Here is a 16,100-nt window from a genome sequence, read left to right as displayed (position 1 = left end):
AGAAGCCAAGGAAAGCATAGGGCATACCTGCCAGCTCTCCCGATTTGTTCAGTAGACTCTTGAATTATGACCAATTTTCCCGATTGTACACGCATGGCCATAAATCCTGCAAAAACCTTCCCCAATCCCACCGGAAGAGAAGCAAAGGTCATGTAGTACAGCCACATCATAATTGCCATTGTGCACTAGGCATCTAGCCGAAGTCAGATTTAAATTCGAACTATTTGTGTGCAGCCAGTGTAGAGCTAACTCAGTTCACATCAGACAGAGACATGCATTGAGGACTGTGCGTGAGGCAAAGGTCGAATACAAAATGCATAATGGCAGGTTTTGTTAAGCCAGCTTTGCTGCAATACATCAGTGTTACGCAATGAAGCATACACAAAGTATTGCAGTGAAACATTAAGAGTGGAAAGAGGGCCACTGACATGACACCAGTACATGTTCCTCAATTATACACATGCCCCACTGCCCCCAATCACAATACAAGCACCGAGATGTCTAATAACTGGCAGCCATTCATAGCTGTTTCTAATGTTGCTGTGCATCCCCCTTTCTCCCTTTCTCTAAAGAAAGAGTGATCATCTTTTTTACGTTTGTCGTGGGAGTTTTGCAGAACTCTCGCAAACTCTTAACATTTTAACATTAGTTGTAAACTGATATACATGACATTTGTATGCTTCAGGTGCTCTAACAGAAGCAGTTTGCAAACTCTTAGTGCAAAGTTGCGGGTTTGTAAACTATGTGCTTGAATTTTTTTCGTTAGACTTACATTTATTGACAACTCTTTTGAAAAATTTGAGGCTCTGAATCAAACTTCTGCATCCTAAAATCAGCAGAATTAAGCTTTGTCTCACAAACGCAACAAATTTCTTTTAAATGGGTCGAGCCAGTAGTCAAATAGGAGAATTTACGCATTTCACATGTAATATTTGACTAGGAAAATTGAAGCTGGCCTCTAGCTAAAGCTTCCTCTTAAAGCAGTGCTAAACCGCTCTGAGGTTGAAGGCGAGCTAGTAGCTTCTCACCTTTGCTACCCTCTCCACAGGTGCTTTCGTCCTCCTCACCACATATCTATCTAGAGGACAAGTGGACATTAGAAATTTCATATTGACACTCTTTCCTTGTTTTTGAAAACACCATCAACACCTACTTATGCAGACAATGCGCTTTTGGCTACATGCTATTACTGCTGGCCACGCAGTGTGAAACACGCTACAGGAGGTTACGTCAGTTCATTGTGCATAACAGGCAAGCGAGATGACAAGGAAGAGCGGCTGTGCAATTGCACAGCACAGTACAGTGAACTAGTAGATGGATTGACACCGACAGACCAGTCGATAGCTTTTATTGTCGTGATGCCATGCACAGACCCAATGGCCTCGCGGTTTATGAGGAGGAGACTGAAAAAACCCAGAGAGGCGCACACGATTCTTTTCCAAAGCAAGAGAAAGCCAGATATAGATGTCAAGCGTAGTTGCCTTACAAAAACATATGACATCTCTTTACTTCAAAAACAATGTTCTGCACATGGAGTTTTCAGTGATGCTGAACACTCCAAGGGACCCTCGTGGCTACACCTGTTCGGGCTCACAAGTAGCTGCCCTCAACTCTGCATTATCAACAGTTTTACAGGGGTGTGATAAAATGCAAGACTGTCCACCTTCCTGGTCCAAAGGTGTGCATTGAACATGCGCTAATATGAAGGCATTCTTTCGCACCAGATGGTCATCCCTGTTTTTTTAAACAAGCTCATAAATGCTATGGTGTTAAAATTTTGAGACACTAATTTCAGATTTTTTCGCCTCACATACAAGTAGCACAAGTTTCTAAATACAACACATTTTCTTTAGGCATGAAAAGAATATTACACAATAGGAAGCTAAGGCTTCTGCGCTTAGAGGCTGATGGCAACAAGATTTGACTCTGAATCAAAAGCTTATTGTTAGATACTGCACATACAAACAGCCCCCATGAAAATTTTCTATTTTAAATTCAAGTGGATGTGCTGTGAAAAGCTCACAAAAATTGACATTTCTGACATCGCAATTAAAAAAGCAAGCTTTTATCACTCGCCAGGAATTGTGCCAAACTTGGAACATTGAGAATCAGCATGGCTTCTGGACATAACCTCAGAGAATAGGTGGAGCCTTCGGAACACTAAACGGAGGCCATGGCCTGGGATTTGCATCATGCCTGCTAACCACCTGCATCGTATGATTAGACAAGTACCAGCCCTGTGGTTTTACCGAGCTTCCATAGCTTATACTACTCAATTATGACCCGTTTCACCAAAGTGAAATTTAGTTGTAGTTGGCCTTTCAAGGGAGCCTAAAACAATTTTGACGACTGTGCACAAATGTGCAGAGTCGGTGGGGTAGGTACTTCCGATTATGTACTAAGAGACAGATTATATGCTCTGCATAAATCGTGCAATTTATTACATGGCTTTAAAAATGTGCACGGCTACCGATCGCAGCGGTACTGCTGCCCTGCTTTTTCAACCACACCATCCCATGCTACGTAGTGTAGGTGAGCGTTGTCACTCAAGAAGCGATCCAATTGGCTACCCATGTTACGTCATTGGGAACGCTTGAAACAAGCCGATGCATTAAACTTATTAAACCGAAGCTTACTTTGTCTTTTCAACTTTTGCACTGCTGCTGCTGTCTTGCATGCTGCATCCGGGAGTGGGGGGGGGGGGCACGGTTTAGAGCTTGCATGTAACATGGCAGGAGCGTGGCAGAGAGAAAAGTCGATGCGAGAAACTCATTTGGATCTTTCCATCGCATTGCTTGTGCACAATGCCCTCTGGAGCTCCCAGAGGGTTGTCACATTAGCCTCTTGACATCCGTAATTATCCGTTACCACTGCAAAAGCATTACAGAGAAACTGCAGCTCTTACACTTATACTAACTTAGAAGCAACTGCTCACTGACCTGTGATTGGTTACGACCATCTGGTGCTTATAATGTTGTAAATAGTTCCTCTACATACATCATTTCATATGTCATTTCATTCATTGTAATAAATGCCATGTAAAAAGAAAAAGATTGGAGTAGCGGTACCATCTCCACCTTCCATGTAAGAAGTGTGGGTTCAATTCTCGATTGCACATTTTTTTCCCCCGGCAATGTTTTTTTTTTAGTGCATTTGCATTCATAGGGCACTTCACACACTTTCTGGAGGGTCATGTTTCTATCTATCTGTCTGTCTATGTTTGTATTTAACCATTTTCCCACCTACCTGGATCACTGGGTAATGAGTAGCACATCGGGCTGCCGTGCTGAGGTAAAAGGGTTTGAAACTAGCCATCAGACCAACTTAGTTTGGCTGAGCATGTGGCAACGTGTACACACGTGCCGCTTTTCAACAAACCTCTTTCACGTCGACATGGGTCGCTGTAGATGCGGGACTGGGTAGGCACCACTGTTCGAAGAAACTCTTTGATGCTGACTCGAGTGCTGGTTATCTGCCACTTGGTCTGTGCCGGTATTCAATGAACCCTTTTTGAGACCAACTTTGGTCGCTGAGTGTGTGCCAGTAGGTGCATACCGCTACTCAACGACTGTATTTGTTGCCAACATGGGTAACTAGGCACGTGCCACTGGGAATGTGTTGCTCTAAAAGGACAAAAAGGCACCTTAAATTTCTCCGATGCTGAGCGGAATTGAACCCACGTCACCACAGTTCCTCAGGGACAGCAACCCTATGCACTTGCAGGCTGAGCCACAAATTCACTGAGCATGTGCCCCTTTTCAATGAATGCCTTTCACGCAAGCGCTTTAGCGAGCCGCACCATGAATGCACTTGGTATGTGCCGCTTTCAATGAGCCTCTCGCCAACTTGGATCTGTGAGTATGTGCCAATGAGCGTGCGGTCAGCGAGAGAACCAGTCACCCAATGTTAGCAGGCACCGCCGCACCACTCTCCTCGTCTCGAAGGCCACGTGCAAACTTTTCGGCAGCACCACTAGATGGCACAGCGTGTACAGAAAGAAGCGTGAGAGAAGAGCTCAGTTGCAGCACAACAGGTTTCGAAGCGTTTGCACACACTGGTGTGCTATGCATTTCGGATGCCATCCTAGGCTTCGTGACGTTCACACTAGATGGCGCTGAGTGTTCTTAGAGAAGCGCGAAATAGAAGTTCCGCTGTAGTACACGCCTCGCACATAATTCGGTTCGACGGAGACAATACGTTATGTGGCTATACCGATTCAATGCTAACACATTACCGTCAACAGTCATCATGAGAGAGGTTCTGCCGTTTCTTTTTGTTCTCGAGATTCTGGAGTAGAAGGTACATTATGAATAGCTCATTTTACCAGATTCACAAGTTAACGGCAGCAATTTGTTTTTCTGCTAATGGCTACAAAGAAATCTTATGAGCGTAATATAGAGATACAATTGTAAACGGACACATTATTAGATACCTACATTTTATCAAGCGAATATCAAACATAAATACCAGAAACAGCTACTTTGTAGTTTGTACATTGCATATACACTTGCAACAATGCGGCAGCATCTGTCTCTTATTGATTCATGTAGTGCAAGCCAGTGAACAATGTGCATAGTGTCGCTGCATCTCCATTTTCCATGCAGTTAGTCTTTAAAATTTTCCCGACATAGCCCAAGCTTCACAAGAAAAACTGCTTAGTAAAGGCGCAGGAACACGCACTGTTCAAATCAACTGGAAGTACACAACACTCGCATCACTGCTTACACCACATGGTGTAAATGTTGAAGGGGAACGCCGTGACTTGTCTAACCACTCGTACCTGTGTTATTATAGCGCGCTGACACAAAATTATTCTGAGAAAGCATTTCCTGAGATATACCTCTGTGTCAAGGCGTACGACAAAAACCATCACAGGCACCTTTTAAGCAATGCTGAAAGACCAAAATCTCCACAGAAACAGATTAATGGCTAAGCATGTAATTTTATTGACTAAATCCGGACGGAATGTTGCTAACTACTGCTACAAAGGTATATACAATCTGCTTTCAACTACCGTATGTGTACACATCACAGCAACCAGAATGTGGCCATCGAGGAGAGCACTTATTGGCATCTAAAAGAGTGGCACTTAACCTCTCAAGTTTGTGCATTACTGACAGCAATTCAGTGGTATCATTTGCATGCCCATAGGCACAACTGCCAAGTTGCAACAGATCAAGTGTGGATCACACCCAAATCACAGCATTCCAGTGCTTCAGTGAGTAAAAAAAAATTAATGGCCTCACTTCAAGAGCCTAGATTTTAGTCGGCGCGTTCTTGTTTCTCAAACCTTCGCAAATGTGCTGCACCATAATGGCAACAGACGCATTACTCTAAGAAAAATATCCAGGGTGATGGCCGGCTTTATCGTACACTGACTGTTGCACAAATAAAGGACAAAGGTAGAAAGGGCTTTTCCAGCTATACTGCTGGCTCATCTGCACTTAAATTTCACAGTGAATTAGCATCTTGTGCTGCAGTTTTACTCATAACTTTTCCCACCTTTCTTTTTTTTAGGGTTTAAACAGTGCTTGAACACAACTGCGAGCTCTTGTGAACTCATTTCACCTCAACTATCAAGTTGGGGAGCAATTCAATTATGAATAAAAATACATTTCAGCATTAAGGATCCGAGACTATGAGTCATTCAGAATAAAAGAAACAAAGTTAACGAAGTAGTGAAAAAAAAAAAACAATGACCCGTCCATTTGACCTGACTTCAAGTGTTCCAGTAAACCCTTAACGAGGTCTCCGAAGTTGGATCATTCATCACAGTAAAGCAGTTGTCCATGTATGGACCGTGAAAATGTATGAGAAAGCTCTCAATTGAATTCATCTTGATTGAATGAACATCCTGGAAAGCCAGCGTCTTCAACAGTACTGTTTACACCTACAATCACAAGCAGATGCAAGTTGAAGGGTGAAGTGCTTTTCCTATGAGTTGCACTGTCGTGACCAATGTTCAGCACATAGACGACTTGGGCTTTACAAGCTGCACAGCAACAAGGTGTCGCAGGTAACATTGTCGATCGCACACAGCACAAGTGTGACGGTGGAACTGGACTCAAAAGCAGAGGAGCACACAAAATCGGCTTAGCCTGATAAGGTACACTTTCAAAGCACTACTTCCGTTAATTTCACAGTAAGAGGTTGATTATTACAAGAGAAAACGAAGGTTAGAGCAAAAATTTTTTAAAATATTTCCTGCCAGAACCACAGCACCAGTATGTCAGCGTGACATCACGGATTTCAAGGTAGTTTCTCGTTTTGGGGCTGTTCTTGATGCAGTCATGTTTTCGAAATTTTCAAAGTTCGGTCCTTTGCTCTTTTAGAATACAATGCCGTCAGCCTTTGCCAATAAAAGGTTGTTAACTAGGTCAGAGCAGAGGCCATCAAAATCCACGACTTTGGTAATCCACGTTTGTGCTAGACTGTGTGTCTACCTCATCGTCCCTATCTGCTTTATGCCGTATCTATTCCCTAAGCATTAAGAGCCAACTAGCCCAGTGACAAGCTTTACTGGGTAATTTACTAATAGTAGAGCTGAAATAGTGTACCTCTATAGTGTCCCTTAAACTTCTCTGAATGCAACCAGCATGTGCCATCACAGGTAGTCTATGTGAAACACTGATATATACAGGCATATGAAGTTCAACATAAATGCTGGTTCCTCTTGATACATTTAAGGAACTTGCAAAATGGCTTCCCCCTTTTACGAGGTGAGGGTCTGAACATAGTGAGCCTCTACCTAGGCCTCTACACAAAATCAACTTGACAAGATTTGGCAAATAGTAAAACATCCTGGTAGGTCATATGTACACAATTATAATCTCCACGGCTGCTATATATAATACAATGCTAGATAAAACAATGTAATTTAATGCTTATGCTTAATGGTAACAATAAAACAGGCGTCCATCAACACTTCCACATTTAGTACACTGGAATGCATAAACACACACTAGAACAACAAACCACAGTATAATACTGTTTGAGTCTGCTGCTACAAGAAGTCGGATGTGGCTGATTATACCGAGGTCACATTCCAATTCCATTTCTTACAGAGATGATCCCCAAGCAGTGTGGTCCAACTAGTTGAAACAGACTGGCTGATTCCAATTCAGCTTAGAAGTTCTGATGCACAGACCATTAATGGCAGGGACATAGACACACATGATACGACCTCTAAGGTCTCTCGAGGCACTTCGGTCCCTGTCGAACATGAGAACGGGTGAAGGAACACAGAACGAAAACACAAGGAAATGATGGACAAGCACTGGGCTTACAATTCAAGGTGTGCACTCACTCTTTGCTGCCCTTCCTTTTTTTTTTCCGTTTTTTAACGTTAGCCTACCAATATGCCAAGCAAGCAACTCTACTAAGCTCTCAGATGATGTACTACTTGCAGCGTCTGTACAAACTTCTGTTATGGAATGCAGCATCAGAAGGTGGACTCAAGCACAGTTGTATGGAAGATAGGGCCATAAAATTTATTGTTCAATTGCTTTGCTAGCTTGTAAGCAGTTGCCACCTGTAAAACTCGTTTTATTCAGGCATTTTATATTTGGTCATGATGCATTGCACAGTCACGGTGCAACATTGCCATTAATAACAAGCCTGTCAGAAGAAAAGTTAGTGCAGAGAGTGCGATTTTAATCAAGGCAAGGCTGCACGGTTGGTGTGCACGTGCATAATGAAAGACACGAATGGGTCCTGCTGCTTTCACAGTAGAGGACAGTAAAGCCTCCTCTCGTGCTTTCACTGTGTCAGCCAATCAAACCATGCTCTGGGGACTGCCTCTGAATCGAGTGCTTCCATGGGGATCGACCCCATGGAGATTGAATGTGGGAAAATGGCCTCTGCTGGGATAATCTCCGCATTGCTGCATCTATGGAGATCGCCTCCGTGTGAATGCGATAATGAAAACTGTCTCCACTGGGGTGACCCTGTAAGGATGTCCACCGTGCGAATTGTCTCTACGGTGATTGCATCTACAGAGATTGTCTTTGCACGGTTGCATCCACGGAGACTGTCTTTGCAGGGATTGCCTCCATGGGCAATCCATGGGCAATCCCTGCCAAGTCTTCAGTGTGTTTTTGTGCTTTTAGTTATAGTTTAACCTGCAAAAAGGAGCAGCCAGTACCGATAAGGGTTCCAAGCTCTCCTTTTTTTCATAACAACAACAACAAAAATTGGAGGACGCTTAAGCTTCGCATTCAAGAGTGGAATGCGATAGCGTTATTGCACTCCGTTTGCACCGCCCACTCATTCGCTCGGCATGCTCTTGACGAGACGAAGGGGAGAAGCGGGCGAGTGGCGCTCCACCTGTCGGGGCAGCGCCGTGCAATGTGAGGAAGGGGCCTTCTGTGTTTGCCGCAAGATGGCTCTGTGTGTGCACCAAGCGTAGAAGAAATGTAGCGGAAACGTACTTTGCTACTCGTTTAACTGCAACTTCTGTAATTTAAATTCTAATAATTACCTATATACACCGCAGTATAACTTTCTACGGCACGTTTCTAAGGCAACACCGCATTCACTAGAGACGCTTTTCTCGCGCTTTGAACCATCAAACTCATGGCTGAGTGGTAGCGTCTCCGTCTCACACTCCGGAGACCCTGGTTCGTTTCCCACCCAGCCCATATTGCAAGTTGTTTTTATTTACGCTGCCGACGCCGACGACACCGGCTTTTCTGCGACACGAGAGTCTTAACGCTGTCGCGTTAAAATTGCCTTTGTGGGGGAGTGCTTCCATAGATACTTGGCTCCCCTACCCACTTGCCCAAAGAGGCCTGGAGCCATCATTTAAATAAATTATTATTTCCATGGAGACTGACTCTGCACGGTAGCACCCATGGAGGCTCGCTGTATGGGGATCGCCTCTGCAGGGATGGGATTCAGAATGTGGCCCCTGCCAGCTCAAGAGATGGATCCTGTGACCACGCGCAGAATTCTCTGAACAGTCGCAGACAAGTAATGACACAAAGCACTTGCTTCATTATAAAGGCAAAATCTGCAACTGCAGGCGATGGCACGGTATACAGCGCAGGACATAAGCAAACACCACAAGTAATAAGGCAAGAAAGAAGGCTTAACAGTAACTACAATGAATTCATGGTCAACAAGTGATGGCATTATGAGGAAGCTTTAGCTCAGCGGCTCCTATCTAAATACATGGGAAAGGAGAAATTGTTTTTTTTTCAACAGCCACTGCACCAAATTTGATGAAGTTTGTTGCATTTAAAAGAAAAAGTTAAATCTAGTGACTGGTGGAAGCAGACTCATTATTTAGGCCATCAATTCCTAAATAAATAATTGTTGAAATTGAACAGGGCTCAGGCAGTCACGCTACGTTTACTGCAAACCGGGACGTACCCCACTCCGTATTTCATAAATAAAATTCACCCCGAAAGAGAAATTAGGAAAGAATGTAACGTGTGCGATGGCATCATTGACATCAGACACATGCTGGCGGGCTGTCCCGCGACTCTCGCCGACCCCGAATAGAGATTGCTTTACTGGCACAAGTTGATAACAAGCTCTTCATATAAAGATCAGCTACGGGCTGTCCAGAGGGTCCACGATGACGCCATAAGGCTCGGCCTGGCGGTGCCGACGTGGACGCGGCCCGCCTCGGTCTGAAAAGACCGGGCTTCAGGACACTAATAAAGTTTTGTGAATGAATGAATATTGCAAACTTTCAGAAAACGAAACTATCAAGCTTACGAAACTGTGTCTCAACAATGAAAAACTGTAAATGAAATTCTGTAAATTGCATCTAATAGTACATTTAAAGCAGACAAATTTGATGTTATTATACATGGCTCTCAAATGCACCACTATATGTGTAGGACTTTTGTAAGACTTTCGTAAACATTGTTACAAATTCATGTAAGATATAAATTAATATACCAAATCTGTCTGCTTTAGATGTTCTGACGGATGCAGTTTACAAAACTGAACAGTATCTATTATTGGTGCAGAGTTACGGATTTGTAAACTTTGTGCTTTGATTTTTTTAAACTTACAAATTTACCGCAATTTTTGCAGAACAATGAAAGCTATCAATCAAAATTTTGCTTCCAACAGTCCCTAGAATTCAAACTTTTTCTCTCAAATGTACCAAATATCATTAAAATCGGCCAAGGGGTTGTTTCTGAAAAGCATTTCTGCGTTATACATGTATCTGCATAGGCGATGTCGAAGTTGGGGCCGAGCTAAAGCTTCTTCTTAAGAGCCAGTAGCACAGACCCAGGCCGAGGTCTACCAACGACCATGAAGTTGTTGGTGTTGTGGAAGGAGTCGCACTCTAATGCACGCAGTGGTCCTGCATCTACCACAGTTAGCATTCAAATGCTAAATTGGGCTACTCTGTCGAAGTTTACACTTTGGGTGAAGTCACTGGCTCCATGCCAGTAATGAGACCCAATTCACATACGACTGCACTATGCTACTTGCACTGCATAATTATTGCACAAGATTCTTACAGTTGTATTCAGTCTGTAGTGTTCCCAATGCACATCACCGTCTTGTGCCATTCAACCCAGCTATCCACTGGGTTGTGCGACGCTAAACTAAGCCCAACCAAATACTGCTGTAACCTCTTCAACTGAGGCAACTCGTTGGCAAGACAGGAGGGGTTGGCATCAGGCCGAAGACCTCTTCCAAAGGATGACCATCCCCTGTGCATCACTTGAGGCCAGTAGAGATTCGTCGTAGTTGAAGCACACGTCGAGGACTGCCGCCGAGTGGCCCTGGAGTTTGTTGAGCAGCGGCTTTGCACGCTCCACGTCGAAGAAGTTGACGCACTGGTCTTCACTGCCAGTCACTGCAACAGCATCACAGTGGTGCATCACATGGCCTACTAAGTTTGGGCGTCAAGTGCTTCGAATACTGTTCACTGTGTGATATTTTTACTTCCAGACAAATGATCTGAGCAACAGGTGATTTGCCACATGCAAGACGCTAGACGTCTACTGCCATGAGCTTTGCCAGAAAATTTTTCTAAGTAAATTTTTTGTTTACTGGACAGTTGTCTACCTGGTGATTCTACCATGGAACTTGAGTGTGTAGCAGATAAATAATTACATTAGCCCTTAATGTGAACAGATCAAAATGCACGACAAGTGCTTTGCAGCTTGGGACAGGAAAGGGAAAATGTTTGCCTAACCAAAACCTTGTGTGGTGGTCTTGTGGTACGAGACACAACTGACGCATGCACGCATACTATGACTGTGCTGCCAAAAGTCGAGTACATTCGGCACTGGATGGCCTAAGAAGCGACAGCGTGTCCCCCTGCATTTTCAAGAGAAGTACACAACTGGAAAGGTCAATTTAGAAGCTTTCGGCGACAGCCACTGTGGGCCTTTCAACCACCACACTGGGCTGAGTGGTGCACTCTTGAGTCATTTACGATACCATGTGACCGCCACCTCTGCTTTCAGTGATGAGAATAGTCTCCTTTTTCACATCCAAAGCCTCGCTACACTAGGCACAAGTTTTGAACAGGTTACACAGAAGATGAGGCAGTTAATTATTTCTGGCACTCTCGAGGAATTGAGGCTTTGTGCCGAAATATAAGAGTCAACAGATATTTAATGCAAAAAAAGAAAAAGAAAAATCTGGCATGAAGAAACTTTTGCATTAATATTCCATAAGTTCTATCACTCAGTATAATACTGTTAATTGCTTTACAACAATGTAAAGTAGTAACAGCAACCTTTACCAAAATATGTTAGCAATAGCAATGGAAAGACTGCACAGGAAAACTTGCTATTAAGGGAACCATGACACAAAATTTTCAAGCTTCAAGTATGCATTGCATGTTAACCTGCACGTGCCCCACTGCAAGCTAGCAAAACTTCAGCGATTTCAACTTCATCTGGTATGGTAGAAAATACGTACAATCGACCGTGAAAGGCTAGAGACAACAGCGTGTGCAAAAAAAAAATAATTTCTTCTAGCACAGCTGTGCAACGTGAAATTGTATAAAAGCATGGGGCTGGTCAAGTAGATGCACATGGGCAGTACACTTGATTCCTTCATGCATAGGCCGACAAGAAAAACAGAAATTAATCAGCAACTCTGGTCCCTAAACTTTTGCACTCAGCTGTACACTTAACCTCAATATAACGAACAATATAATGAGGCGAATATGTTTGCTCCCAAGCTGGACACCAATGCCTAATCATTCACGTGTACAGTCACGCAAACGGTGGCACATTCGAACGATCCTGTTCATACATCTTTCACAGGATGGCCCCGCAAGCAGTGGGCAAGCATGCGAAACATCCACGCAGCTCGCCGACTCTGAGCCAAAGAGGGAGAGCCTAGTCCCTTTCGTGTCTTCGTAACCCCTCTGTTAGGTGTCAATAGGAGCGCAACACTCGTGCAATCTCTCATAATATGCTGCAATCACACCGACCGCCGCCAGCGCTTAGCTACGCGGAGAAGCCGGATTACAGGAGACGCGAGAGCCATGTGGGGAAAACAACATCAGGAGGATGCGTGAGAGTCGAGTGTCCCCGCAATTAAGAACCTCAATACTGTATAACAAGGTGTGTCTATACACGATTTCAACGTAACAAAATTTAATTGCCGTCCACGAAGGGATACCGAGACAATAAATGAAACTTTCGCAGATCGTCAAATGGTTGAATTACAAGCAGCTGCTTGCGAATGCACCGCCACATGTCCAGAACCACAGGCTGAGAAGCGTCATGCTCCATATGAAGTATGAGTGCAGCAAGATCCCATCGCACCATGCGCGCTGTATGCGTTGGGTGCGAGTGAAAGCGTGCAAGAGTTAGCCAAGGATGGTGGCTTGATGAAAGCCATCTTGTTGCACGAGCAAAGGGAAAAGCAGGAGCAGAGCGAGCTCGCGACAATGTGATCAAGCGTGCACAAGGGGGGAGGGGGGGGGGGCAATTGGCGTGCATCTCCTTTTCTAGTGTAGCCATGGCTGTGCATGGCTGTCAGCGCAGTTGAGCGGATATACAGCCTCACGCTATTTTATAGAGGTAATCTACAGCGTGTACAAAGAGCGGGCGTGCCGACATGGTGTCGCATCATGTGTGCTCTCTTCTTGCGCGTTTAGTACTGGAGGCTGTGTTATCTCTAACTTAGGAGATGGATTACAGCAAAAGGCATTAGAAGCCTTTGCTACCCACTGCCAGTGCTTTTCACGATAGCGTCGTCCCACTGTGATCTACACTATCAGATGCGGGGGCAGAGCAGACGTGCGAGTGTGACTGGCTTCGCTTCGTACCGCGGATGTGAAGATATTGTCAACCCAACATGAAACTGTATCTTTTGTCACCGACTCCCAAATTAAACAAAATGAATATTTTTCTCATTTGAATTTGCTTCCTTCAATTGCCCGATAAGTCGGCAAATTTTGCTGCCCCTTCTGTGTAAAAAAAATTCATTGGTGACTAGTTATTTGCATAAAAGCTCCAATTTCAATATAACAAAATTTCAATATACTGAAGCAAATTGCCAATTTTATAGAGTTTGTTATATAGAGGTTTAGATGTATATAAATTTTTTTGTATGATGCACTTGAACCGTACAGGAGTCTGGCAACACTGGGTGGGGATAAAATTAACTGGCACCCCTGGAACCGGCGCCCTCGGGTAACAAAAGCTGACCTCAAAAGCCATGCCTTTGTGTACTGCAATCCCTGGAAGTGATTGCAGGAGCTGCAAATACGTCATGGCTATCATACTTCTTTTGGTTTGCTTTTTATCGCGCAAGTAAAGGAACTGCGGGCACAGTTCAACAGTGATGCCCTTGCTGCACTGTTGGGTGCCAGAGTGTGTGGAGCAATATGTCCGATGTGGCCTTGAACTGTTTCATTTCACATTTCATGACATCATACAATTCATTCTAGAACTGCGGTCACTGTCGAAGGGAGGGGCTTAGAGGCAGTGGTTTCAAAGTAAAATTTCAAGTTGAAATGTGCACTGAAGGCCCAATGTACGTGCGTGTGTGCGTGTGCATAACCATGTCGGGCCCTCTACACTCTGATAAACTGAGAATAGTCGGATGAATGTGTTATGGTCCCTTCAACAAAGTTTGCCAAATGCCTTTGAGTTATTATTTTAATGGCTTACGATGATCTCATCTTACCATGAGCCTCTTTGTGGCTCACGATCAGACCAACTTTGTCATTTGCACTTCTTTTTCTTCCTGAAATTTGCATGGTTTTGCGATGCCACAGCATTCCTTGTCAGATTTGCTGTATTTTGGAAGCACAAAGCAGCAACTCGGGAGGCGCAAACTCGCCAGCTATTTTTCTACCTTTCTTAGTGAAAAATGAAAGCCGCTCAGGGGCTATGGACAATCAACCCTCACAACTATATGTCACGTTGTGACATATTAATTAACAGAAGTCTACTGTACAGCTTTAACGCAAACAGTTCACTTCAGCCAATGTTCTCACCCTCTTTGCAAGCTTTTCATGCTGAAATATCCATGCAATGATGCAGAAGTGAGCACCAACTGCACTTTATGCCCAAGGCTCTCGAAACGAACATTTCGGTTGCAATGCAAGCATAATTTCACCTGATGTTACAACCCTGCTTGTTTCTCTAAAACCTTACAAAATAATACAAATAAGATAATAGTAATATTATAATAATACAAAAATAAACAAAATATGTGAAAGAAAAATGGGGGAAGGGAGATACTGAATCAGTTATCTTTCATACCGAAACAGACTGTGCAACTTGCAACGTGCCTAACTTACGTGCACTCTCAGCAAACTAGCCAGGTTGGCTGCACCATTCTGCTGCTGAGCAAAAGGTCGCGGGTTTGATTACCAGCCACGTTGGCAGCATTTCGATGGGGGCAGAATGCCAAAATGCTCGTGCAATTAGATTTTGACGAACATTAACCCTTTCAGTGTGACTGACATGCTCGTACATTTCCGTGCTTCTGTTCAACCACACCACTGACGTGCCCATACGTTCTCCACTCGGATGCGCACAGTAACACGAAGTTGGCGAGCTCCGAGGTGGTTCTGCCATCTGTCTTATATTTCTGGGAGCATACTTTCTCCTTTCTTTGGGGTTGCTCAGTATAGGTTTTTGTTAGCAGCTACGAAACGCACCCCTACGTGGGGATAATTGCATCATGCGAAGCGCGCACCTTCGCAGGTTGGAGGAGTGGGGCTCCTGGATTTTGTACACTGCTGCAGCGGTGATTCTCTACTCAAATATTTGTTCCGTAGCGCAAGGCCACTCCCCCTCGAAAGGGCGGCATTGTGTTCTGGCAGCAACTGCGTATTTCGTGGCCGGGAGCAAGAAGAACTGACGATCGTTGCTCAATCTCATGCATGAAAGGGAGGAAAGTGGGGAGGCAGCGTGGGAGGGGGAGGGAGGCTTCCACTCTGTCAGCAACTGCATACCTTGCGTGGCCGTGCGCGTCGTATCTTGAAAGCGATCTGCAGACGGCTCATACCACTGTGCGTGCTGGTACCCACTGCTCAGTTTGCGTTGAAGTGATAGACCGCACGAAGGTCACTTCACTTTCTGCTGTTGCCACACTTGCTCATGCCAGCGTTTTGACGGCGAGTGTGCATGGTCATCGAGTGTGATGTGTTCATGTTTGCCTGTGTGCACTGACACCATGCTTGTTAATTCAGTTAGTAAGCAAATATTTCCAAGTTCGTACAACCGATGAGACGGCTATCCTTACTTCGCATAGGCGTCTACTAATTTGCTATCGCAATCGATGCTTTGCCTTTCAGGCAAAACTGCGACTTTTTTTGTCTCCCACAGTCTTCGCTACAGCACGCCTCACTTCCAGTGACGAGGGTGCTGCTTTTGTCGGTGTGCTTTCTCCAGGATGGCTCTGCCCTGTGTCGTATCTCACCTGTTTCCCTCTGCTTCATCTGTTGATCTCACTGCTTTGTCTGGTCGAGTTTGAATAAACGAAAGCACTTCTTCCATGAGCATGGCCCTGTGATAGCTCTGAGATGGCTGCGAAAGCAGCACCTTCAACTGCTGATTGAAGCAGCAGCCCTACCATCTTCGAATACGAATGAAGATTGGACTCGGAAGATAATGGCTGGCCATTGAGGAAGAGGCAACTTTGACCAC

General features: G+C 44.5%; 1 protein-coding gene across 2 annotated transcripts in view; it reads right to left on the bottom strand.

The window, feature by feature from the left end:
• Positions 1–8,178: 8,178 nt before the first annotated feature.
• Positions 8,179–16,100, bottom strand: part of LOC142590536 (WD repeat-containing protein 13-like) — a 47,322-nt gene continuing 39,400 nt past the window's right edge. For both annotated transcript variants that reach the window (XM_075702729.1, XM_075702730.1), the window contains exon 14: positions 8,179–10,825. In XM_075702729.1, coding sequence (XP_075558844.1) covers positions 10,644–10,825 — 182 coding nt within the window. In that variant the 3' untranslated portion in view covers positions 8,179–10,643. The remainder of the gene's footprint in view (positions 10,826–16,100) is intronic.

This window comes from Dermacentor variabilis, chromosome 8 (assembly GCF_050947875.1).
Source record: "Dermacentor variabilis isolate Ectoservices chromosome 8, ASM5094787v1, whole genome shotgun sequence".
NCBI lineage: Eukaryota > Metazoa > Arthropoda > Arachnida > Ixodida > Ixodidae > Dermacentor > Dermacentor variabilis.
The sequence above is the reverse complement of the archived record's forward strand: the minus strand, read 5'-3'. Positions and strand labels throughout refer to the sequence as shown.